General features: G+C 39.3%; 1 protein-coding gene across 2 annotated transcripts; it reads right to left on the minus strand.

Moving 5' to 3' along the window:
* Nucleotides 1-1026: 1026 nt before the first annotated feature.
* On the minus strand, nucleotides 1027-23901 carry EDARADD (EDAR associated death domain). 2 transcript variants are annotated; one of them, XM_034765058.1, is made up of 6 exons: nucleotides 23494-23901; nucleotides 16565-16623; nucleotides 14571-14610; nucleotides 10890-10978; nucleotides 4979-5024; nucleotides 1027-2036 (listed from the first exon to the last, which is right to left on the minus strand). In XM_034765058.1, the coding sequence occupies exons 1-6, from the start codon at nucleotides 23522-23524 to the stop codon at nucleotides 1660-1662; spliced, it is 642 nt and encodes a 213-aa protein (XP_034620949.1). In that variant the 5' UTR covers nucleotides 23525-23901; the 3' UTR covers nucleotides 1027-1659. The 2 variants fall into 2 exon arrangements, with proteins under 2 accessions (XP_034620949.1, XP_034620950.1); XM_034765059.1 differs by lacking the exons at nucleotides 16565-16623; nucleotides 23494-23901 and adding an exon at nucleotides 15874-15990.
* Between the last annotated feature and the right edge of the window lie 1359 nt (nucleotides 23902-25260).

A 25260-nucleotide genomic window follows, 5' to 3' on the forward strand; every position in this document is an offset into this window, starting at 1 on the left:
ATGGCCTTTACCTCTAGCTGTTCAGTAACCACCCCCACTGATATAAAATATACTCAGAATAATATAGCATTAGGCCTTGTGTTGTCCTGAAGTAGGGATCTCAATGCACAATCCCTCTTTTTGCTTCACTCCTCTTTGATGCAGTTTAGTGATCATTCCAAATTTATGAAACTAAACAGTACATGAGCCATAAACCCATCCTAGATTTTGCCTGTGTTTTGGTACATTGGTACATATATAGCAAAATAATGGTGGACAATGTACTAACTCAAGATGCTTTAGTTAACATAAAAGAATGTCTAAAACTACTTCAATAGTATTACTAAATGGTTAACAGCATTCTCATAATTCTTGTTGTGACACTATAGCAATAAGTGCTCTGTTGTAACACTGATTTTTTTCAAACTGACTTTAAAATATTAGAACATATATTGTAAGAATTGTAGAGAAAAGAGCAATATCAATTACTGCTAATCCTTTCTAAAATACATTTTAAGTTTAACCATTTAAATTCAAAGTAGCAACAAGACCAAATTCCTGGTGTGACTGATAAGTCTTAAACCCTCTTAAACTCTCCAGTAGCTATCCACACTCACTCCCTTAAGCCATTATGATAGGTTAAGTGGTACATAGGTGATGTGTTGTTTTGCAGGCAGGAAATGGTCTCTAAGTAAAGTGTAAAATGGGTCAGCCCACAGGACTGTTCTGTGATCTCTTCTAGAAAACCACAATCTTTGAACAGGAAAATCCTAGTGAGTACTATACTGAGGACGCTGTGGGTGAGGCTACAACTGTCTCCACACCTCAAAACAAGAAGCATTGAGAAAAACAGATAAGAATCCTGCAACTGAATGTTTTCTTCAAAACTCTTGGAACTCATTTTTAATATAAAGCATTTTCTTAAATGCTTTTTTGTCCCCAACTCTTGTGGGCCTTGGAAATTCTCTCTGAATTCAATGTGATTTCTTCCATAATCAATAGATAATTCTAATATAGTAGAATTATACAACAGTTTCATTTAATGTCTTTTTTTTTTTTATAAAAGAGTATCCAAATGAAATTTTTGCAAAATGGGGTATTCAAACATGAAAATAATCCAATAATGCAAATGCAAAGTGATGTTGGAAACACATGAGGTGTTCCTATACCAAAAATATTTAAACACTTTTAACAGATCCTTTTATTCCTCCTGTTAGGGCTTGAGATATTACCAGACACCTACTAAGTAGAAGCTGATATGAAAGATAGGGGCAGGGTTACCAGTGAGGTAGGGGCAATGGTTCAAGCATCTTGGCTGCTGATCAAAACTTTACAAATCAACAGCAGTGGGAAACCGACATTCTTGTCAGTTTCACTCCTTCCAAGGTTCTAAATTTCAAGGGTCATACTGCTGGATGCTGTGTCATTTTCACTCTCCTGCTTGGGAAATCTATGAGCAGTGGAGAAGCCTTAAAATGTTTGTAGACTCAGGAAGACAACTCTGTATTAGTAATATTCTGTTCACATTTGGAAGGTCATCTTTGCTTGGAATACATATATAATAAAAGCTTGCATTCTGCATAAACTGATGGTATGTGCCCTTTCACTGACAAGGAAAGCTTCCCTCTCACTGGTTGTAATTAGACAAGTAAATTTTTCAAGCTAACAATTTTCTTTGACCTAGAAGTGATTCTGATAGGTTCCATTCCCTCTCTTTGGCCATTCTTCCTCCACCCACTTCAGCAGCACTTTCACAACATCAATTCTTTGATATAATTTACATAGATCAATCAATTGTTCCACAGTTCTATCACTGTTCCGCAACAAAAATTCCAACGTAGGGCTTTGTTGTTTCTGTTCCAGGAAACACAATTCATCATAGGTCATTCCCCATTTGCTTGCAAAATTTCTCCAGTTTTTTACTGTAGGGTGGCATGGATCCAGCTTTATCCTCATTGTGTACAACAAGTCCTCGTCATTGAGCAAGTCGCTGATGGTTGGAGCACGACACAAACATAAGGAGCAGGTGCCATTTTCTTTGCAGGAACTCCTCATATCTAAAATTATAAACAGTACATTGAAAGGTTAGAATCTGTTCTATTTTCCATGGCTTCTTTTTATGGCACAAACCCTCAGGCACTGCTGAAGAATATCATGTTGTTAGAACTATTTCTGAAATAATAATGGGGATTTAAAGTGTCTTTCCGTATTGAATTAAACTACTTTTAATTTTTATGTTTTTCTTTACTGTAAACTGAAGATAAAACCAAAGAACAATAATTTTTAAAATATACACATTCATTTATAACAAGGGTGTCAAACTGATTCCACTTTTCACTATGATGTGTGGGCTGGGCTACATGGCCTGAAGAAATCCCTTCGCTTTATGGAAATTGCCATAACTTTCAATTGCACAGCCAGCAATGCTATGCAGAAAGGATCTCTGTTAACATCTCATATAGATAAAGGTTACAATTATGTTGGTAGATGTCACAGCCTGGCTTAGTGCATCCAAAATGCCATCTTTATAATAGTGCCGACTTAAGAAAATATTTGACAGTCTTCTTTTAGTAAAGATTCTCTCTGCTAATGGACACACACAAAGCAAATGCCTAATATTTCCAATGATACAAAAGTGTACCTTTCTGTTGTGAAGGGAGATTATTTCAAATACATGTAACAGGCAAATGCTTAAAGAAGTATTCACTTTGAATGGTATTCCTATTTTCCTCATACAAATATAGAGCTGGCTGAAGCTCAATGAATTACTTTCTGGATATGAAAATATGGTGGTGAAATATTCTTTATCATATGACAGCGGAGTTTGCCATTTAAAAGTCTTCCAAAAAGGATCCAAAGGGTCCTAGAGAGACACTAAAAATGTAACTTCTATTAGTTAGCATAGAAGAAGGCAAAAGCCAGCATTAGTAATATCGACCTGCAAATACTTTTTATTAGGCCTTACTCCATCAATCAGGCCTATTGTGTGAAAGTATTCTAGACACTTCTTCACCAGTTAGGCTTTTGGGGGGAAATGGGTAAACCTTTATCTTTGCCATGTAATGGATGAAGAAAGAGAAAAGTCCACAATGGTCAAACTGACACTACAGCAGAAAAGTGCATAATGTGCACAGCTTATAACCACTTGACCTTTTAAAACTTCTGTTTACCATACAAGTTTGAAAGAGGAATATAAAACCAACCATATTCAAATTAAGTCTGGAAAAAAAGGATGCTGTAAGAGGAAGTATTAATCAAAAGACTGATGGAAATAGTGAGTACACAAAATCAAGGATTGGTTTAGTTACAATTAGAATAGGAGACGTGAATGGTTTCTAACTATAAAAGGGCAAATCATGTATTCAAAACGCCTACTCTCATAGATAAACATAGAAAAGAATTAACAAGTGTGTTAAGGAAGTCCCCAGAGCTGATCTGTGTCTGTGTCATTCTGCAGTTGGGTATGGCCCTGCCTGTGTGTACTGGAGGAGGCTTAATAGCCTGGCTCAGCCAGACAGGTCAAAAGGTGCCCAGGCTGGCAGAACAGGCAGGCTTAGTGATATCTCAGCACATTGGGTGGCACCTTAAGGGGTCCAATATGTTACAGTGTGCAGCAACACAGTTTTATGAGAATACATAGTCTCCCATGGAGGGGATGCACAAACTCTTATGACATACAATCACAGAAATGTAGGGCTGGAAGGGAACTGGAGTGGGGGAGAGATAGCTCAGTGGTTTGAGCACTGGTCTGCTAAATCCCAGGTTGTGAGTTCAATCCTTGAGGGGGCCATTTGGGGATCTGAGGCAAAAATCTGTCTGGGGATTGGTCCTGCTTTGAGCAGGGGGTTGGACTAGATGACCTCCTGAGGTCCCTTCCAACCCTGACATTCTATGATCAAGTGCAGCCCCCTGTGCTGAGGCAGGACTAAGTGAACCTAGACTATCTCTGACAGGTGTCCTTTAGTCTGGGATGGGCAACAGGGAATAGATCACTTGATGATTTTCTGTTCATTCCCTCCGGGGCACCTGGCACTGGCCACTGTCAGCAGACAGGATACTGGGATAGATGGACCATTGGTCTGACGCAGTATGGCCATTCTTATGTCTGTCAAATCTTTTTTTAAGAACCTCCAATGATGGAGATGCCACAACCTCTCTTGGAAGCTTATCCCAGAACTTAACTACCGTTACACTACAACTTTTTTCTTAAGAGCTAACCTAAATCTCCCTTGCTGAATATTAAGCCCATTACTTCTTGTCCTACCTTGAGTTGACATGGAGAACAATTGATCACTATCCTTTTGATAACAGCCCATACCACATTTGAAGATTGCAATCAGGCCTCCTCAGTCTTCTTTGCTCAAGACTAAACATGGCCAGTTTTTTTTAACGTTTCCTCGTAGGTCAGGTTTTCTAAATCTTTTATCAATTTTGTTGCTGTCTTCTGGACTCTCTCTAATTTACTTAAATCTTTCCTAAAGTGCAGTGCTCCAGCTGAAGCCTCACTAGTGCTGAGTAGAGGGAGACATCTCTGGTTTCAGGCACTCCATAAGGCCTTGCAGGGTTTTTTTAAAGCTAAATATAAAGATATATAAGTAATACTGCTGTCCTTGTGATGAAGTCAATGGGCCAAATCCTGCTCACTTTTTACTCAGGTATGAGCAAAGCTAACTCCATTTGACCTAATTGAAGTTCTGGCTGTGCAGAGAATGCATTATTGGCCCCTAACATAATTTCATCTCATTCTGCTGTGTGTGCTCAGTGAGGTGAATTGCTCTTGTCAATTTCATTTTGATAAAGTTTGTAGCTATCTATAAATCAAATAAACTTCTGGCACTATACCTTGCATGGAATATTAAAAGCAAAAGAGAGAAGTTTCATATATTCTGGGTCCCCAAGCCTTTCTAGGTAATTCTAAACATCATCCTCACCAAGACTTTTCTGAAGAAAATCTATCAAAAAATAACTGCATACATATATGGTAAAACCAATAAATTACCTGAAAGTGATTCTCCAGTATTGTTTTGACTATCACTCTCTTCTGGCTACAAACAAAAAGTAACCTTGAATTAAAATCACGTATTCAAATAACACGCAATAACTTTATTGATCTAGTTTACCAAGTGGAGAGTCAGTTTAGAAAGATACTGATGTAACTGATTAACTGAACAGAAAATACTTTTTGTGTGTGTCTGTGTTTCCTGACAATTTGCAAATTTTTTATGCACCATATTTACATTTTGACTCATCCTATGATCATAGAATCATAGAAGATCAGGGTTGGAAGAGACCTCAAGAGGTCATCTAGTCCAACCCCCTGCTCAAAGCAGGACCAACCCCAACTAAATCATCCCAGCCAGGGCTTTGTCAAGTTGGGCCTTAAAAGCGTCTAAGGATGGAGATTCCACCACCTCCCTAGGTAACCCATTCCAGTGCTTCACCACCCTCCTAGTGAAATAGTGTTTCTTAATATCCAACCTACACCTCCCCCACTGCAACTTGAGACCACTGCTTCTTGTTCTGTCATCTGCCGCCACAGAGAACAGTCTGGATCCATCCTCTTTGGGAACCCACCTTCAGGTAGTTGAAGGCTGATATCAAATCCCCCCTCACTTTTCTCTTCTGCAGACTAAATAATCCCAGTTCCTTCAGGCTCTCAACGTAAGTCATGTGCCCCTGCCCTCTAATCATTTCCGNTCCCAGTTCCTTCAGGCTCTCAACGTAAGTCATGTGCCCCTGCCCTCTAATCATTTCCGTTGCCCTCTGCTGGACTCTCTCCAATTTGTCCACATCCCTTCTGTAGTGGGGGGACCAAAACTGGACACAATACTCCAGGTGTGTCCTCACTAGTGCCAAATAGAGGGGAATAATCACTTCCCTCAATCTGCTGGCAATGCTCCCACTAATATAGCCCAATATGCCGTTGGCCTTCTTGGCAACAAGGGCTCACTGCTGACTCATATCCAGCTTCTCATCCACTGTAATCTCCAGGTCCTTTTCTGCAGAACTGCTGCTTAGTCAGTCGGTCCCCAGCCTGTAGCAGTGCATGGGATTCTTCTGTCCTAAGTGCAGGACTCTGCACTTGACTTTGTTGAACCTCATCAGATTTCTTTTGGCCCAATCCTCCAATTTGTCTAGGTCATTCTGGACCCTATCCCTACCCTCCAGCATGTCTACCTCTCCCCACAGCTTAGTGTCATGTGCGAACTTGCTGAGGGTGCAATTCATCCCATCATCCAGACCATTAATAAAGATGTTGAACAAAACCAGCCCCAGGACCAACCCCTGGGGCACTCCGCTTGATACCGGCTGCCAACTAGACATCAAGTCATTGATCACTACTTGTTGAGCCTCACAATCTAGCCAGCTTTCTCTCCACCTTATAGTCCATTCATCCAATCCATACGTCTTTAACTTGCTGGCAAGAATACTGTGGGAGACTGTATCAAAAGCTTTGCTAAAGTCAAGATATATCACATCCACTGCTTTCCCCATATCCACAGAGCCAACTATCTCATCATAGAAGGCAATCAGGTTGGTCAGGCATGACTTGCCCTTGTTGAATCCATGTTGACTGTTCCTGATCATCTTCCTCGCCTACAAGTGCTTCAAAATGGATTCCTTGAGGACCTGCTCCATGATTTTGCCGGGGACTGTAGTTCCCCGGGTTCTCTTTCTTCCCTTTTAAAATATGGGCACTATTTTTGCCTTTTTCCAGTCGTCCAGGACTTCCCCCAATCGCTATGAATTTTCAAAGATAATGGCCAATGGCTCTGCAATCACATCAGCCAACTCCCTCAGCACCCTTGGATGCATTAGATGATATAGGGTTAGTGATTTAAACAGTTCTTGCACTGACCTATCATTTTCACTCTTGGTAGTGACAGGTTTATACTAAACTATTTGTGAACAAGAACAGAAAAGAACTGTAACTATAAATCCCTGCTGATCGGCCTTGGGGTTGCTCCCACAGAAATTCATGACAGCAGTTGATAACCTGTTAAGTGAAGACATCTACAATCTTCAGGCTAATTTCACTTCTCAATTACACCAGTACAAATTGGGAGTAACACCTTACTGTTACACTGGTATAAGTGACCCCAGAATCGGACCTTTTGGTTATAGCCATGTTGAATATCAGAAAACTGTTGAATGACTCACTATCCTTATGATTATGCAGTACCACACTCCATCTTGTGTATTTGGAATAGTTCACACTCTCTCTCCCATGCTATCCTGGCTTCTTTAATTTTCCTTAATGACATTTTATTGATGTTAGTTCATTAAAGTACTCAGTGTTTGAAAATGGTAGTTTGGGCAATGTACAACTGTTTCAAAGTGACTTCCTGGCATGCAGGCATGAAATATTACTGCAGAATTGCAATTAAGAGTCACTATCGTGCCATAATCATGGGGGCGGAGGGAAGTCTTTAGGACTTTTGTATAGAGTACCTACAGCTTTTCAGTGATTTAGATTGTTGGACTTAAAAGATTTCCATGCCCCATTTTTTTTTTTTATTAGAGGCTGGGCCAGACCCTCAGCTGACCCACTGTCTGTTACATGCAACAATAAGGGATTGTTCCACTGACTCTATGGAATTTGGAGGAGCTTCTTTAAAGGATTTTTATATATAGGAAATAGTTCTAAACAAGGGCTGGAATTTACTATTTCTGCTGGCTCAGTTCAAAACCTTTTTTCTTTTGAAGCCAATGTGCACTCAACTGCTTTTTGTCAGCTAATTAAATGTAGAGAAAATAATGTAATAGTTTGAGGTGACAACATGTGTTATTGAAACATCTATATTCCTTGAAAGCAACATCTAACACCCAAAGGAAGGCCCTATGACCCTGTGGCTAAGGCAAACTGAAATGAGTGAGAGAGTAAGAAGATATGGGTAGCTGCCCTCACTCATTGGGCGGGTGTGAGCCCAGATGAAATGTCTTTCCTTTATTGAAGATGAACGCAGAAAGGGTTTTCCCCCTTAGACAACTGCAATAAAATACAGCTGACTTTTTTGTATAGTGTCATTCATTCAAAAGTATCAAAGAGCACTTCACTGCATCTTGCAGGCTGTGTGTGCAAATACAAGTAAACTGTATAGGTTACAATACATCATAACAAGATGCCCTATTCCTACTGACACTTACTGTATTATTAAATCCACTACAAATAGTTGTGCTTGGAAGGATTGGCTTATTATTTGTAAATGTCAATTTCACCATAGATACAAAAACTGACAAATATTTCCATTGATAAAAATCAAAATTTACAGATAAGCAAAGAAAAAAAAATGCTGCTTGAGAACTTATTCCAGTTTCATTTAAGGATATTTATTTTTTATATGTTCACATGCGCTGTTGCCAATCTGGATTTTAATGGTTATAAAACTATAATTTTTTAAATCTCGCATCTATTGTCATTACATAATTATTGTCTGACCCTCCCAATTGTCTGGCAAACACCCCATCACTTCCCACAACTGTTAAAATATAAATGCATAAAAACTTTAAAATGCTTAAAATAATCTTTGATATTGTCCATCAAAATTAAAAAAAAATTATTTTTGCAAAGCATACAACCAGTATAGGTAGTTTCAGCTGATGTGGTGAACACATTCACACACATGATCTAATCTAATTATGGGGAAAGGTAAATTTGTCTAAAATATTTATCAAAAATTCCCCACATTTCCCACAAAAGGGAACATTTGCATGCTGTTCTCACTATCTCCCCTGCCACACCCACTGCTTCAGTGGGCCAGATGGTCACAAATGCAGAATAGTTTACAGATTTGTTTCCATTCTCTAATATACAATTTTCCACATCACAAAACTATCAGTGTGTTTGGTACTTGCTCAAGAAAGGTTCAACAATGGATGCACCCCCCCATCAAAGTAAGAGGAAAGTACTTGCCATCTTCTCCAAGTACTTTCCTCCTCTTACCAGCATCATTTCAGATGTAGCTAGATAGAATGTGAGCCCAGGGCTTTTCATTGAGCAGCTTCTAACTCAGGACTTTGAACGATGACTATCTAAAAACATTGGTCAGAACTGGATGTCTTGCTCTTGAACATGGAGATCATTTATGGTCATATTATGATATGAATCTGGTTCAGAAATGTCTATGAGAAAGTCAATAGGTGTTTGATGTATAGGAATTGCAGTTTTGCCAACCCAAGCATTGAAAAATTGAGTCTGGCTAAAAATCTGGAGAGTATGTTAAAAATCATGAGATTTTTTTAAAAAGATATTTAATTTGGGTTCTTTTATTTGTCTTATGATTTCTGAGCCGTTAGAGTACACTCAAGTATGTTTTCATATTTTTTTTCCTGCAAACATGAGGCCTCAAATTTTTTTTTTTTAAATGAGAGCTGAGATACTCATGTAAGTGCTTTCAGAAACTGGGGTTTTAACATCAAAAATCTCAAGACTCATGATCAAATCATGACAGTTGGCAATGGTGGGACTGCGACTGTATGGGCAAAGAAAGAAGTAAAGTTTTATTTCCCGTGGACTCAGAGTCCTCATTTTTTGATTAACAAAAAAATATTTTCATGTAAACTATAGGATTTCAAAAGGCCACTTATTTGTAGCATACACATTTTTTATTTTAGCAGTTCAGCTACCTTCCACTTATCAACTCTGAAGCACAGAGGCTTATCCAACATCACTTTATTGCAAAGATATGTAACTTTCCATAAAATATTGCTATTTAACAGGACTATTTTATTGCCCACTAATTAAAAAAACAACTGCAAATCTAAACAAAGCTATACATTTGTCTTATGCGTGTGCAGAGGGACCAGAAGAACAAGCATACCCTCCAGGCAAGATAGGGTTTTAGAGGGCCCTACAAATCTAAGTACAGTGAAACAGCTGAATAGTTAAGTGTTTTGTCACTATAAAAAGCCTTCATTATACCCAGTTTCAGTATAATAGAAGAGGGACTCTCAGACAACAAATTCCCTCCACTTCATGATAAGAAATTATTGCTTTCTCCCCATGAGATAGTGCCAATCTGTCTTCTCCTCCTTTGCTCAACCCAAAAGAGAAAATCCCCAGGAATTCAGCCTGTAACATTATCTGGTAAGTGATAACTGTGACATGCCAATGGAATTTGCACAGTGTTGCTCATTTAGAGTGGAACATTAGAATGAAGCTTCACTATGGGAAAAATACTAGCCCAAAGTCCATGTATAAGGACTTGATGCAGGGGAGAAATAATTTCCTTGCTTCCCAACCCCAACTCCAAAGCTGTTCTGCAAGAACCACTGTCCTGGTTGCAAACCCCACCAAGGGGAGGTGAAGGCTGGAGGAAAAAATTATGGCTCTGTATAGCTGTGAATCCACTAGCCCTGTTTTTAATCTTATCCCCCATACCAGTGTGAAAGGAATTCTGGTAGAACTGGATTCTGCAGCATGCACCCTGCCCACTCAGCACAGTGGAACAACATCTGTTCTGCCGCAGGCTGAGTGGGGATGGCGTGTGGGGGCAGGATTTGCCCTTGTCAGAAGAGTTCATGCCTGGATACAAATTGAAGCAATTTTGGATTTCCACTGCACTACAAGTACAGTGTCACTAGAACTAGGTTCACTGTGAACAAAACTCAACCCTAAGCAGAGGAGTCAGCACAACACCTATGCACCACTCAAGTCCCACTTAAGTCCTTCAAATAGGGCTTACAATGTGCATAGGCTGTGTGTACAGAGTACACTTCACCCAGCATTCTTAAATGGATATTCTGTGTCCAATCTCATTTTACTGAATGACTCCATGCGGTCTAGAGAAAGTTGTCATTAATATTAATAGCTTTCTTTCATCAACAAAAATAACTTTAACAGCTTAGTTTAATATGCACCCATGGGTTTCTCAAACAGATAATTTAAATTTGAAAAGCATTTCCCTTACCTGTTGTATTAGGCCAGAATCTGATGTAAGACTCCTGATGTTAATAGATGCTATTTCCAATGTAACTTTATCTGTAAGGTACTCCTCATCTAAGGCAAAGAGATTCTGAAATGTTGGTCTTTCACCCAAATATAAGCTTAAGTAACAAGACTCTCAAACAAAAATATGGCAGACTTCATACAAGTCTAACACACAAGATTTAATCCCATACGATAATGGGTCATTGGGAAATGTAAAATGGATTTAACATCATCTTAAATTGTTAATGACTGGATTGTGCAAATAGAAAGCACTATCAGAGATCAGACATCAGGGTATATGTAAAATGTTTACTCTGCATCTCCAACATGCTATTACTGATAGCAGGGCTACACTCTTCCTTCAGCAGATTGACCAGGAGCAGCACCAACATAGTGTTTACCTAGCCAATAAATCAAAGATAGCTGAAAAAGTGGAAGGACTTAACAGTCAACCAAACTCTTCTTTCTGCTTTGTTTTAATGACTTTCTAAAAATTCTCGATAGTCTGCCTTCTCCTTTCCCCATGTTTTGATTATGCTCATCCTGCTCAGGACCCTTCTGGAAGCACACGTACCCCGCCCCACCCCAGGTTTTACTCGCTGCAACTTAAAAACTGTCTATACACCTTTGTGAGTATATAGACGTGGGTTGAAATTCACCCTTATGCAGAGGGACAGCACAAAGTCTATCTACCTTTCATCTCCCATTTAGGCCCTCAAAATAGGACTTAAGGGATGCATAAGCCTTTTGCCAATTCTGCGCATAGGGTTGAATTTCACTCTGAGATAAGGCCCCTGTTCAGCAAAGTAGACCTCTACCCCGATATAACACTGTCCTCGGGAGCCAAAAAATCTTACCGCGTTATAGGTGAAATCACATTATATCGAACTTGCTTTGATTTGCCGGAGTGTGCAGCCCCCACCCCCCGGAGCACTGCTTTACTGCATTATATCCGAATTCGTGTTATATCGGGTCGCGTTATATCAGGGTAGAGGTGTATTTCAACATGTGTTTAACTTTAAGCAAGTGTTTAAAACCATGTGTTAATTGCTCTGCTGACTCGGGATGAATTGCTGACTTGTGGCTGAAAGGAGGTTATCCTAGACATGTCAGAATCCTCCAAGACTCTTATAATGCTGAAAGGCTTTTTAGGGATAAAAATGCATATGAGTTTATTGTTCTCTCTAGCAATAAGACTCCTATTAAGAAACAGTAGAATGCCTTATATTTAAACAAAAAAAAGTAAGAATTTACTTTTCTTCTTTCACTTAGAATTTGCCATTATTTATTAGACCATTGATCCTTAAAATCCAATAGCCTGCCTCTGACAGCAGCTGATATCTGACAGACTCCTTATTTATTATCTTAAACAGGGTTCAAAAAATAACTAGATAAGTTCATGGAGGATAGGTCCATCAATGGCTATTAGCCAGGATGGGCAGGGATGGTGTCCCTAGCCTCTGATTGGAAGAAGCTGGGAATGGGCAACAGGGGATGGATCACTTGATGATTACCTGTTCTGTTCATTCCCTCTGGGGTCAGGGCCGGCTCCAGGCACCAGCTTACCAAGCAGGTGCTTGAGGCGGCCACTTCGGAGAGGGGCGGCACGTCCAGCTGTTCGGCGGCAATTCGGCGGACGGTCCCTCACTCCTGCTCAGAGCAAAGGACCTCCCGCTGAATTGCCACCGCAGATCACGATTGCGATCGCGGCTTTTTTTTTGTTTGGCTGCTTGGGGCGGCCAAAACCCTGGAGCCGGCTCTGTCTGGGGCACCTGGCATTGGCCACTGTCGGAAGACAGGATACTGGGCTAGATGGACCTTTCGTCTGACCCAGTATGACCATTCTTATGTTAGGATTCAGTGGCAAAGAATTCAGCTGATATTACAAAACACAACCAACCAAATTTCACTTGGTCTATTCTTTTGGCTGTTGCCTCCAATATTTGGGTGAGGGAGTAACTATGAACAAAAAGTGAACTTGGAGGGAAAAAAATATACGGGCCTAATCCTGAAAGGTGATGAGTGCCCTCAACTCCCATTAAAGGTGCTCAACGTCTTGCTGGATAAAGCTCTAAGATGTCATGTTAATTATTTTTAAACAAGGGGCCAGATCCCGTACTCTATTTAGATAAAATTTACATTAAAGCCAACTGGAATTTTCCCTAAATAACAACTAAAGAATCAGGCCATACACTGTATGAAGCAAACTCTTGTAACACATTTTATTCACTTATAGATTCAGCAACATTTATAAAACTGCTTTTTTTTATTTTTTCCTTCCCCATATCATGTTGAATAGTGATGAAAATTCAGGCTCTCGAGCAGACCAAGAGGCCAGTATCTAAGGAACGATCTAAGATTAACGTCATACAGTTTCCAAACCCACAACAGTGCTAGACTTTTGAGAAAATGAATTATAAGGAAAACTTGAGAATGCAGAAGTTAACAGAATATTAATAGGTGTTTCATATCACTTCCCATTCTCAGACAGGAAATGCTAAGCTCCATTAATGCTTTGATATCTTTACACTGATCATGCTGAAATTTCCTTTCAACAGAAAATGCCACAATTTCCATTTCCCTTCAATTTTACTTATAATTTATTGTATTGAACATGTAGCATCAGATTTTAAACAGCTTTGAAACAGTTACATGTTTATTTATAAATCTGATTTTCTTTGGAGGGGAAGATACAATGAACTAATGCCATAAGAGTAAGAAAAATACAATTTAGATAGGAAAGCTATAGAGAAATTACCAAAATTTAAGAAATTTTAAGAAAAACCACTTTGTAGAGGTGAGCCATCTGCCTGCAACTGAACAGGTTCAAAGTACCATACCCTTCTCCCCTCCAATCTATTCCCCTTCTCTTGGTATCCTCAGTGGCACCTCATTTCTATTGCTGGCTCCTTCCAGTCTCCTAAATAATCCTCAATCCTCCTTTGGAACTCCAGTTTTAGTTTACCCAGCTCATCAGACTTTACCCTAACTTTTTCAACCTCTCTTCCCAATTGGATCCTGGATCCCTCCTCAGGCTTTACATGCATCATAGGATTCAGAACAATATGCTTGGAAGAGTAAACTGAGGCTCAAGGCACTCTCAGGACATTCCTTGGAAGGAAGCCTGCAGCAGGGTCTGGGATGCAGAAATAAAGAAGAGAGAGAGGTCAGCGGAGCTAGTGTGGTAGAAGGATTAAAGGCTTAATGATGGAATTGGTTGCAGGGCTCAAGATTTCATCAGTGCAGGAGACCACTGGATATTTCTGGGCTCTCAAATGAATTTCTGATCACCTGCAGACACACAGGTAACCCTCTCAAAGCCATTTTTCAAATATTTTTATTTCCCTCTAATCTGAGTTCTGAATCCTTCCCTCCCCCCCCCCCAATCTTTGTGGTATTGGCTTATTATAGCTTCCTTCAAAGTTGAGAAACAAGATATTCTGTTGATATAATTGGCTTTTAGACCAAAGCTGAGCTCAGATGGCAAACACCAGAGGTAACATTAATAACACACTTTTAAAAAAAATTTGTTACACTGCATAAACTTTTACAATGTAAAAATACAGAACAAATTAATAGAATATTTCTTATACCTATGGTTTTATTACATGTACTACAATAATGTACCAGATTTATAATAGCTGGAGTTTGCTGTGCTTACCTTTAGGTAGCCGTGTATCTTGGACAGGATACTTTTCTCTCTGTCCAAAAAGACCAAGACATATGTTTGTTATTTCCGGTACTTGATAAAAAGTACATTTGAAAACTTTATAGTTACCACTATGCCTTTTTAAAATGGCATTTAAGTTCACATCAATATACCAATGAATCATTAGAGATGGGCCAAACAGATACTAATACAGGTAGTTTGGGGATTATTTACAATCCAAAATTATATAGTTAGTTGTTTTGCTGCAGTTTCTTGAAATGCAATGTGGTTTAGTAAACTAAGCACAGGACTGGGAGCCAAGAAATTCTGGGTTTTAATTTTAGCTCTCTGCCAGTGGCCTCAATTTCTCTGGGTCAGATTCTCAGCTTACTAATGTGTATCAAGAGTAACTACAATAATAAAGATGGTCCCGTTATTACAAGTATTCTTACTAAAGAACAATCAAAGGTCTCTTCGTTTGAAAATTAAAATTAAACCTGATTAAAATGCAAAACTAAAATACAGCTACCCAGTTTACGGACATATCTGCTGATTTACAACACAAACATATTCCGTCTTCTAGGCTATAGTTTACTAAGAGACCTAGTAAGAGACCTCCCATGTTACCTCTAGCAGCATCTAAAGACAAGAAGATGCTTCCATCAGCTTTTATAGAATCTCTCAAACAAATTAAAATCCTCCTCATTTAGAAACAAAATCATTTTTTTAAAAATAACTTGTATTTGTATCAGACAGACATCATAACTCTACCATAGTTGAAGATCACAGTCTTTATTTTAAGCAATCACAAACCACAAAATGGCAGTAACGACCCCATTCCTACATCAAGGTCTGCTAGCATGGACCTGTGCAAAGTCCCATTTATTTCAGTGGGACTTCACACATGCTCAGGGGTTGGCACTAATGGATCACAATACAGGATCAGGACCTAAATTACTAAATTGATTTTCCCCAAAAAGCCACAGGCTAAGATCAATATTTACACTATCCTCTCTGTTTTCTGCTGATATTTCGATACTAGGCTTCTGATTTGGAAGAAGTCACCCCTGGAAAGTAATAGTTTCCCCTCTCATTATTCATGTTGCTGCATGACAAATCCACAATTTACAAACAAGATAAGGTACTTTTAAAAACATCCATACTGCTATATTATACACTAATCTACTCTGGGCTGCATAATACAATATATATAATCAGTTTCTTTTTTTATTTACTGTTACCTAAAGTAAACAACCTGGAGCCAAATTCAAAAAGTCCTCTTTAAGATTACAGAATATTTAAATATTCTTTTTACCCAACATATTCCATGTGACAGCATAAGATTTGCTTCTCCGAATATCCCAGGACACACCAGCAAGGAAAAGCATGCAGTGAAGGTTGTAAATCTCCTAGTCAGTAAAACATCTCTTCACTCAGTTCACCCCCACATCTGGCAGAGCCTCGTTGTTTGTCACATGCATTTCTAATGCCTTATTTAGCTATCAGCCACAACATTTAAAGGAAGCGCTTAGACTATATATAAACAATAATTAAGTTTCTGGGGAAGATCTCATACCACTTTCCAGGGAAATGCACAGTACTATTATTACTGTTTGTATTATAGCATCACCTGGAAACCCCAACAGAGGTCATGAGTCCATTGTGCCAGGCACTGTATAAGCACATAGTGAGAGAAAGTCCTGTCCGAAAGAGATTACAATCTAAACATGGGTTTCACCATGATTATTTATTGATTTATTCAAGATACATTTGATGTAATGATTCATTTTTTTATTTACAACTGGGTTGAGGCTATTTACATAACATTTCAGTGCGTACAATGGTGTTAATTACCTAGTAGGCAATCGTATATGTGCCTGGTTTCAGTCAATCATACTCTTGGGTTTCTGAGAGCATTCCAGAATTAAATAACGTACAAAGCTATAAACTAAATATTAGATAACCAAGAATTAAAGTTACATTGGAACAAAACTAGACACACCTACCATTTCTAATGGAAACGTGCTTGGATCTGTATCTTCCACGGGCTCTTTTGCAGCATGATCTGCCAGAAACAAATAAATAAGCTTTTTCATTTTAGGTTCCTCAAACTGTCTGTTTGATCACTCATGCACTTTCCTTCACCAGCTCACCAAGATGAAACTGTACATCAATTACGTAGGAGTTCATTTGCAATGGGAACTCGTCATAAAGTATAAAGGGTTAGTCACAGGTGCTAGCTGACAGATGAGAAATTCTATTCAACAATGTCATCAGAAGTTATAGCTCAGGGGTTCTCAAACTGGGGGGTCGGGACCCCTCAGGGGGTCGCGAGGTTATTACATGGGGGGTCGCGAGCTGTCAGCCTCCACCCCAAACCCCGCTTTGCCTCCAGCATTTATAATAGTGTTAACTATATAAAAAAGTGTTTTTAATTTATTAGGGGGTGTTGCACTCAGAGGCTTGCTATGTGAAAGGGGTCACCAGTACCCAAAAGTTTGAGAACCAGTGTTATAGCTGATAACAGGTAGGTGTAAATACATATTTTAAAGTATTATTTTAAAAATATCATAAATAGTTCAACAATAAATAATTAAACCAGAAAACAGCTAAAATGGATAAAACATTCCTTTCTCTAAATAGTTGTCCTCAGTTGTGCATTAGCGGCCTTCACCAAACAGTGAAATACCCTGTATAGGAAATTAATAATTAAGAGGACTAATATAGCATTATAATAACAGAATATAGTTCAAAACTTAATGGGAAAGTAAACTTGGACTAAAGATGAACTATATTTAGTGCTTCTGTTTTTTGGAGTTTATTAATGTCATTGGAGGAGTATTTTTAGCAATTTTTGAATTATGTGGATGTTCAAAAATTAAGATTTTTGGGGGGCTTTCTCTCTATGAGTACTGTATACTGTAGTATATACTCTAGTGAGTAATCTCTCTAGAATGTTCCCTATTGCACTTTAATGCACTATTGTTTCAATCAGTACTATGTTAAAGCGCACTAGGGAATCATTAGTGTACATCAGCAGGATCTATTCTACGCAGACCCACTGTGGTTCCTGGCCAATGGGAGCTGCGGGAGCATCGTGTAGAGCTTCCCTGATTGTCCCTCTGCCTAGGGGCCACAGGGACATGCCGGCCGCTTCCAGAAGCTGGGCAGAGCTGGACAGGGAACCTACCTTAGCCCCGCTGCATCGCTGACCAGACTTTTAACAGCCCGGTCAGCAGTGCTGACCAGAGCTGCCAGGGTCCCTTTTTGACCGCGTTCCAGTCAAAAACCGGATGCGTGGCAGCCCTATCTATACCGCATTTGGGAGCAAGCCTTCCAGCCCTAGTTTCCAGACTTGTGCTGGTGGGGCTTGTGCTAGCGTGCTAAAAATAGCTGTGTAGACATTGCTTTGATGTTGCAGCTTGGGCTCTCAGGCCCCCGCAAGCTTGAGAGCCTGAGCTCCTGCCAAGTTGCAATGTCTACACAACTATTTTTAGCACGCTAGCACAGGCTCCACCAACATGATTCTTTGAACCCTGGCTGGGAGGGTTGCTCCCAGATGCAGTGTAGACATACCCTTCAAGGCCCAGTTAGCCTGGGAAGTGAATGACAAAGCTCATAATATAAACTCCGAGTTCTGTAGTGGCAATGAGTTGGATGGCCCCTAACATGTCTCCCAGAATACCGGACATTCTGGTATTTCCAGGAATGGTGTTGGTTCGCCCCCACCTACGTGACCCTGCCCCCACCTACGTGACTTCCCACATGTCATGTCATGTGGGGGCAGAGCGTCATGCTCTTCAAAATGGCTTCCTCCATTTAATTTGTCTCAGTACCAGACAGGGGACAAACCACAGAAAAACAGGACTGTCCGGCTTAAAACTGAACAAATGGCCTGTCTAGCAATGGGCTGCGTGGCTACTAGTCTGTCAGCTCAATCTAAACATGTTTTTAATAGGGCTGGCAATTAATCGCAGTTAACTCACGCGATTAACTGAAAAAAAATCAATCGTGATTAAAAAAATGAATCGCGATTAATGGCACATATAACAATAGAATATTAATTGAAATTTATTAAATATTTTTGGATGTTTTTCTACATTTTCAATATTGATTTCAATTATAACACAGAATACAAAGTGCACTGTGCTCACTTTGTATTACTATTTCTGATTACAAATATATACAGTGTAAAAATGATAAAAGAAATAGTATTTTTCAGTTCACCTCATACAAATACTGAAGTGCAATCTCTTTATCGTGAAAGTGTAACTTACAAATGCAGATTTTTTTTTGTTACATAACTGCACTCAAAAACAAAACAATGTAAAACTTTAGAGCCTACAGTCCACTCAGTCCTACTTCTCGTTCAGCCAATCACTAAGACAAACAAGTTTGTTTACATTGATGGGAGATATTGCTGCCTGCTTCTTATTTACAGTGTCACCTGAAAGTGATAACAGGCATTCGTATGGCACTTTTGTAGTCGGCGTTGCAAGGTATTTACATGCCAGACATTCGTATGCCCCTTCATGCTTCGGCCACCATTCCAGAGGACATGCTTCCATGCTGATGATGCTCATTAAAAAAATAAATGCGTCAATTAAATTTGTGACTGTACTCCTTGGGGGGAGAATTGTATGTCTCCTGCTCTGTTTTACCTGCATTCTGCCATATATTTCATGTTATAGCAGTCTTGGATGATGACCCAGCACATGTTCGTTTTAAGAACACTTTCACAGCAGATTTGACAAAACGCAAAGAAGATCCCGATGTGAGATTTCTAAAAATAGCTACAGCACTCGACCCAAGGTTTAAGAATCTGAAGTGCCATCCAAAATCTGAGGGACAAGGTGTGAAGCTTGCTTTTAGAAGTCTTAAAAGGGCAACACTCGGATGCGGAAACTACAGAACCCAAACCACCAAAAAAGAAAATCAACCTTCTGCTGGTGGCATCTGACTCAGATGATGAAAATGAACATGTGTCAGTCCGCACTGCTTTGGATTGTTATCGAGCAGAACCCATCATCAGGATGGACGCATGTCCCCTGGAATGGTGGTTGAAGCATGAAGGGACGTATGAATCTTTAGCACATCTGGCACGTAAATATCTTGCAACTCCAGCTACAACAGTGCCATGCGAATGCCTGTTCTCACTTTCAGATGACATTGTAAACAAGAAGCAGGAAGCATTATCTCCTGCAAATGTAAACAAACTTGTTTGTCTAAGTGATTGGCTGACCAAGAAGTAGGACGGAGTGGACATGTAGGCTCTAAAGTTTTACATTTTTATTTTTGAATGCAGTTTTTTTGTACATAATTCTACATTTGTAAGTTCAACTTTCATGATAAAGAGATTGCACTACAGTACTTGTATGAGGTGAATTGAAAAATACGACGTTTGTTTTTTACAGTGCAAATATTTGTAATAAAAATAAATATAAAGTGAGCACTGTACACTTTGTATTCTGTGTTGTAATTGAAATTAATATATTTGAAATGTTGTAAACATCCAAAAATATTTAAAATAAATGGTATTCTATTGTGGTTTAACAGCGCAATTAATCACACGATTAATTTTTTTTAATTGCATGATAGCCCTAGTTTTTAATTAAAAGTGACATTTCTGGGCCTACTTTTGGTGACATAAGCTTTAATAATGACTGCATTTGTGACACTGGCAATAAGGAATTCAAATCAATTCAATGTGACTTTGCTGGCCCGACAAGGTGTACAAGTGTTGCCAAAGTGCAAGAAAATATCAGAGATGAAGTAGGCCTAAAAAAATTGGGGCCATGGAAAAGGGCCACTGGATATTCCCAATCCATAGTTAGTTTTTTGGAAGGTCTGATTTTTTTAACAATATGTACTTGGAAAAGTAAGTGCACTTCTAAGTACCAAGCAGAATTGTTAAGTAGATGCTACCATAACTGGCCTAACCAAAAGGTGACAGGCTGTCTTGCATCTTTAAGAGCAGTAGAGAGCCAGGGCCAGCCAACCCCATTCCAAGGAATTTACTTATGCCTCAGAGGGCTCATACTGGCCTTATTTAAGAGACTTAAGAGACGCTTTTTTTTTTTTTTATTTGTAATGAAGTCCTTCTTGGGCCACAAATCCTCTCTCATTTATCCATATTCTTCCTCCTCCTATGTAAAAGCATGATATACTTGCAATGCTGCCAGGCCTGCCACTTGGAGAAATATCATTGCCTGCACATCAGAAGACAGATTCTCCGCTGGTGTAAATCAACATAGCTCCCTGTCCCTAAGTTAAGTGTACTCTCCTTGCCAATCAGAGAAATGACAAACTCCTTGCTTAAACAGCGAATTCAGTGGAGTTCAAGGAAGTAATGTTTCTGGGTTGATGTAATTTCTAATACCATGGAAGATTTAGCAAGCATTCAGGTTCGTTAAGCAAGAAGGCAATACTCTTCTGTTAAATGCACAAGCACTCATTTCGCATCGAGCCTGCTCAGGCTTCTGCAACTAGCTGGGCAAGGTCAGAGTCATAGCTCAGATATTAGTATTGTCATCGCCCTTATTAATTATTTACAATACAATAACATCTAAAGACCCCAATGGCGATGGAGATCTCATTATGTTAAATGCTGCACATACATAGTAAAAAGCAGTCCCTGTCCGGAACAGTTTACAACCTACAGAGACGCTACTATCAGTTATTTTCACAGCCAGATGTACACTAGTAATATGATGTATTATGATGTAAGAGCTTGCAAATTATGTAAGAAGTTTATTTCTCTATTTATTTAGAATTAGATTTATTTAGATTTTTCTTCTGATTAGCTCTTTCCAGTGACAGTTGTAAGGCACCTCAGTATTCTGAAGTGTGTTTACAGCTGCAAAGGATAATTGGTTACGCTGACATATTTTGACACATTTTTATCAGAGTTTAGAGTGTGTCATTTTATTTGAGTACCTTTTGCTGCCTTTAACATTATTTAGCTTTCAGAAAACCTCCTGTTTTAGCTATTGGGATTTCCAGAGTGCCAATTTTGTTTCAGATGTGTGGAATCCCATCCATTCATCCCTCTCCCCAGATCTGCTTTTGGCACTGGCGAGAAAAGCCTGGGATGAGATGACAAGAGCTGTGTGATAGTATCATTTTAAACAAATTTTTGAGAAGAATTCCCAAATGTAGCAGAGAGCGATACTTCTCTATTTCCACCAATGAACAAGTACTCTTGGTGAAAAGTGGCAGAGTTATATAATGGAAATAACATTTTTTCCACTTGCAAAAATTCTCTGTTGTGAAAAACACCAAATTATTTAAGAAGCCCCAGAAAAGTGTTTAATGCTTTATCCCATGGTTTAGGGTTAACTTGTTTGTATGACAGGTTTCAGAGTAGCAGCTGTGTTAGTCTGTATCCGCAAAAAGAACAGGAGTACTTGTGGCACCTTAGAGACTAACACATTTATTAGAGCATAAGCTTTCGTGGGCTACTGCCCACTTCTTCGGATGCATATGCAGTAGCCCACGAAAGCTTATGCTCTAATAAATGTGTTAGTCTCTAAGGTGCCAGAAGTACTTCTGTTCTTTTTGTTTGTATGACAAGTTTATACTGCAATGCATTACATTCTGCCTTTCGGTGAATCTGTTTACTTTTGGTGCTACATCTGTTTGTTACAAACAGTGTAAACTCTGCCACTGACTGGACAGATGTTATTTAAGCTGAAATATTAAAAATCAGGTTTCTAATGGTATGCACTCAAATTCATATTTAAGTGCCAGTGGTCATCCAGTTTGAAGATGTTGGCCTTAATCACTTCCTCAAGCCTTGGTTTGACTAGGATAAAAAAAAAAGTGTTTGTGGGGAAGGAGGTTAGATTGTATTAGCTAGCACAAACTAATATGAGTTCTAAACTCTAGTGTAGACAAGGCATGTTGTATTTCAGCATGTACTAAATTCCACCAGCACAGAACATGCTAAACTGTTAGCTAACACAAGTGGGTGTGGGGGGGATTCAAAGTTCTTCTTGTCTAGACAAGGCAAGGAGTCCTTAGTTAACTCCTATAAAACTGGTACAATGGGTTAAAAAATGCTAATACGACGAGATCCAGAATCCACAAAATCTCCCTGGGGCAGGCAACTTTTTGGATCTCTTTGTAATAGACACCTTGTGTTGTACCTTAGGGGCGCTCATAGGTTTAATGTATTCATGCCTGAGCTAATGAATCATAAAACACTTTGAGATCCTCAGCGGTGAGGGGCTATGCAAATGCAAAGAATCATTTTTTAATATTCGTCCCAAACTCTCCTTCATATACAATGTGGGGAGAGGAGGAGGGCTTGGCGGCCTCCTCAAAAGCAGAACGGCTTGCTGGGCTTGCTTGTGCTAGCTTGAAAGTTTTAATAGACAAAGTTTCCTGCGGGAGAAAATCTGGCAGCTCTGACCCCATCCCCAACGTGGCTGGGCTAAGAAGGGAGGGGAAAGCCCCTTGTACGGATCAGCTGTGCGAGGAGACCACAGCTCGGCACACGAAACACACAGGGCTAGACACAGCGGAAGCCGCTGCGGGCTCTCTCCCCGAAAGTGCAGGCACAGCAGGGAAGGAAAAGCCGCCCCGAGCAGAGTAAGGGAGGGTCAATGTCCATCCTGTCAAGTATCAGGGGGTGGCCCTGTTAGTCTGTAGCCACAAAAACAACAAGGAGTCCGGTGGCACCTTAAAGACTAACTGATTTATTTGGGCATAAGCTTTGGTGGGTTAAAAAACCCACTTCTTCCTTGTTGTTAATGTCCATCTTTGGCGCTCCCGTTGCAGCTCCCAGTGGACACTCCCTCCTCCAGCCCTGCCCCAGAGACCTGCCTCTAGAACTGTCCTGGCCGCGCGCCGCACACGCTCCCACCCTGTCCCCCAGCCAGACTCCAGCGGGGCGCGCGCGCACCCTCCGTCCTGGGGGGAGTGGGGACTTTACCTTCAGGCAGAGGGTCCTGGAGAGAAGCCATCGGGTGGGTACGGGGGGAGACTGGCAGCCGTGCCAAACGGAGGGTGAGGATTAGTGCCTGTGCGTAACTGGAAAATCCTCCAGCGCGGCCGGGTAACCCCCCACGCTAATGCGAGCGGGCGCTACTGCCTCCCTCTCTGCTTTGCTTTCTTCTCTTCTCAACTTCCTGGTTGGGTATTGAACGAAGGAGGTGAATCTTCTTTCTGGGGAGCGGAAGCTGCAGGTAGAGCTCAGGCTGAAAGTGGGCAGAGGTGTGTCTGTGCCTGTCACCTGTAGGGGCTTGTCCCCTGCCACCACTTCTCATGCAGCGTTCATTAAAACCATGTGTTTTTATTTGATTTTCAAATGTATATATTTGCTCTACCTCTATGGTATTCGTTCTCCCCTGTATAAAGGTGGTTTTTATTTAGCTATATTCATATGAAAATTATATTCAGGAAAAGAGTGTGTGTGTGTAAAAATAGGATTCTCTTGTGTAGGAGAGTATGTATATTATAGAAATGTACATGTGTGTATATAAAAATACATGTACATGTTTAATATTCCTACAAATAAATTCTTCTCAATTATGCTAAGATAATGAATAAAATCAATGCATTTTACTTTTTAAAAAAATACATAATGTATATGAATTAAAATTAAATATGATATATATTCCAGCACACAAAGCAATATAATGTTGCAGTTAGGAACTGTAATTAATTTATTACATCACACTCTACAATCCAAGCATATTCCCTGATCCTGCCAATACTTACGGATGTAAATAACTTTACCTGTATGCCTAAAGTTAAGGCCCTGATCATACCTTGTGATCCCTGAGGATTGACTGCTATGCCTTTGTGGATCACAAGGCAGGGTCAGGGCTTGATTTCATGTGTGTTTTCAGGATCTGGTCCATCAGACTAATTTTTAAACAATTTTTTAAAAAGGCTCTCTTATCACTGAGGATTTTAGTGTATCTTTTTTATTTTTGTTTTAGAAATCTCCGTAATTTACACTCAAACAGCCTGTGCTAAGCTCTCTTATTTGGTAGAGATTTTTTTTAAAAATTCATGTATTAGGTTTAATATATTTAAAGGTAATAGAGTTCTTCAAATAGGTCATTAAATGGGATAATGTTCTTAATAAAGAATCTCATATGTTGTTATATATACAGAAGTAGCTAAGCTATTTCAGTTATATGTTAACATAGTCTTACATCATTTGCTTTTGTACAATCAACATTTGTATTTATTTTATTAATCTATTTTAGGGCCAAATTCTACTCTGTTACACCAAAATAAATCCACTAATCAATGGATTTTCACAGGTGTAACTAAAGGTAGAATTTAGCTGTTAATATATAGCAATACAAGAAATTGTATAGTTTTGTTTAATTGATTTTTCCATATTCCATGCATGATAAAAATCTAAAGAAAATAATAAATACTAAATTGTCCTAATTTGCATGTTAGTTTCAAATACAACACTTGAATCTATTTTTCATATTTTCAGTAACACTTAAAATTTCTTAGCAATTTTTCAGTGTCTCAGTTTTATGGATCTGTGAATTCTAATAAAAGAAACAGTTGCAGAGAAGTTTCCTTCTGTGTTGTACTGTAAATCAATCCATCCTACCAGGTCCTTTATTTTAAAAGACCAAGATTCCAACCCTGCTTCTACTGAAATAAATGAAAGTTATGCAATTGAGTTAAATGGATACAGAAGTGTTCAAAAAAATCACTATCATTGGCA

Source organism: Trachemys scripta, chromosome 3 (genome assembly GCF_013100865.1).
Source record: "Trachemys scripta elegans isolate TJP31775 chromosome 3, CAS_Tse_1.0, whole genome shotgun sequence".
Classification (NCBI taxonomy): Eukaryota; Metazoa; Chordata; order Testudines; family Emydidae; genus Trachemys; species Trachemys scripta.

What these genes read in the sequence shown, in the direction of transcription:
- EDARADD (XM_034765058.1), bottom strand. Translation starts at nt 23,524, where the DNA reads ATGGCTTCTCTCCAGGACCCTCTGCCTGAAG. An exon ending in GCACGTTTCCATTAGAAATG is followed by an intron (nt 14,611 to 16,564) that starts GTAGGTGTGTCT and finishes CTTTTTGGACAG; the next exon opens with AGAGAAAAGTATCCTGTCCA. An exon ending in ATTCTGGCCTAATACAACAG is followed by an intron (nt 5,025 to 10,889) that starts GTAAGGGAAATG and finishes TTTTGTTTGTAG; the next exon opens with CCAGAAGAGAGTGATAGTCA.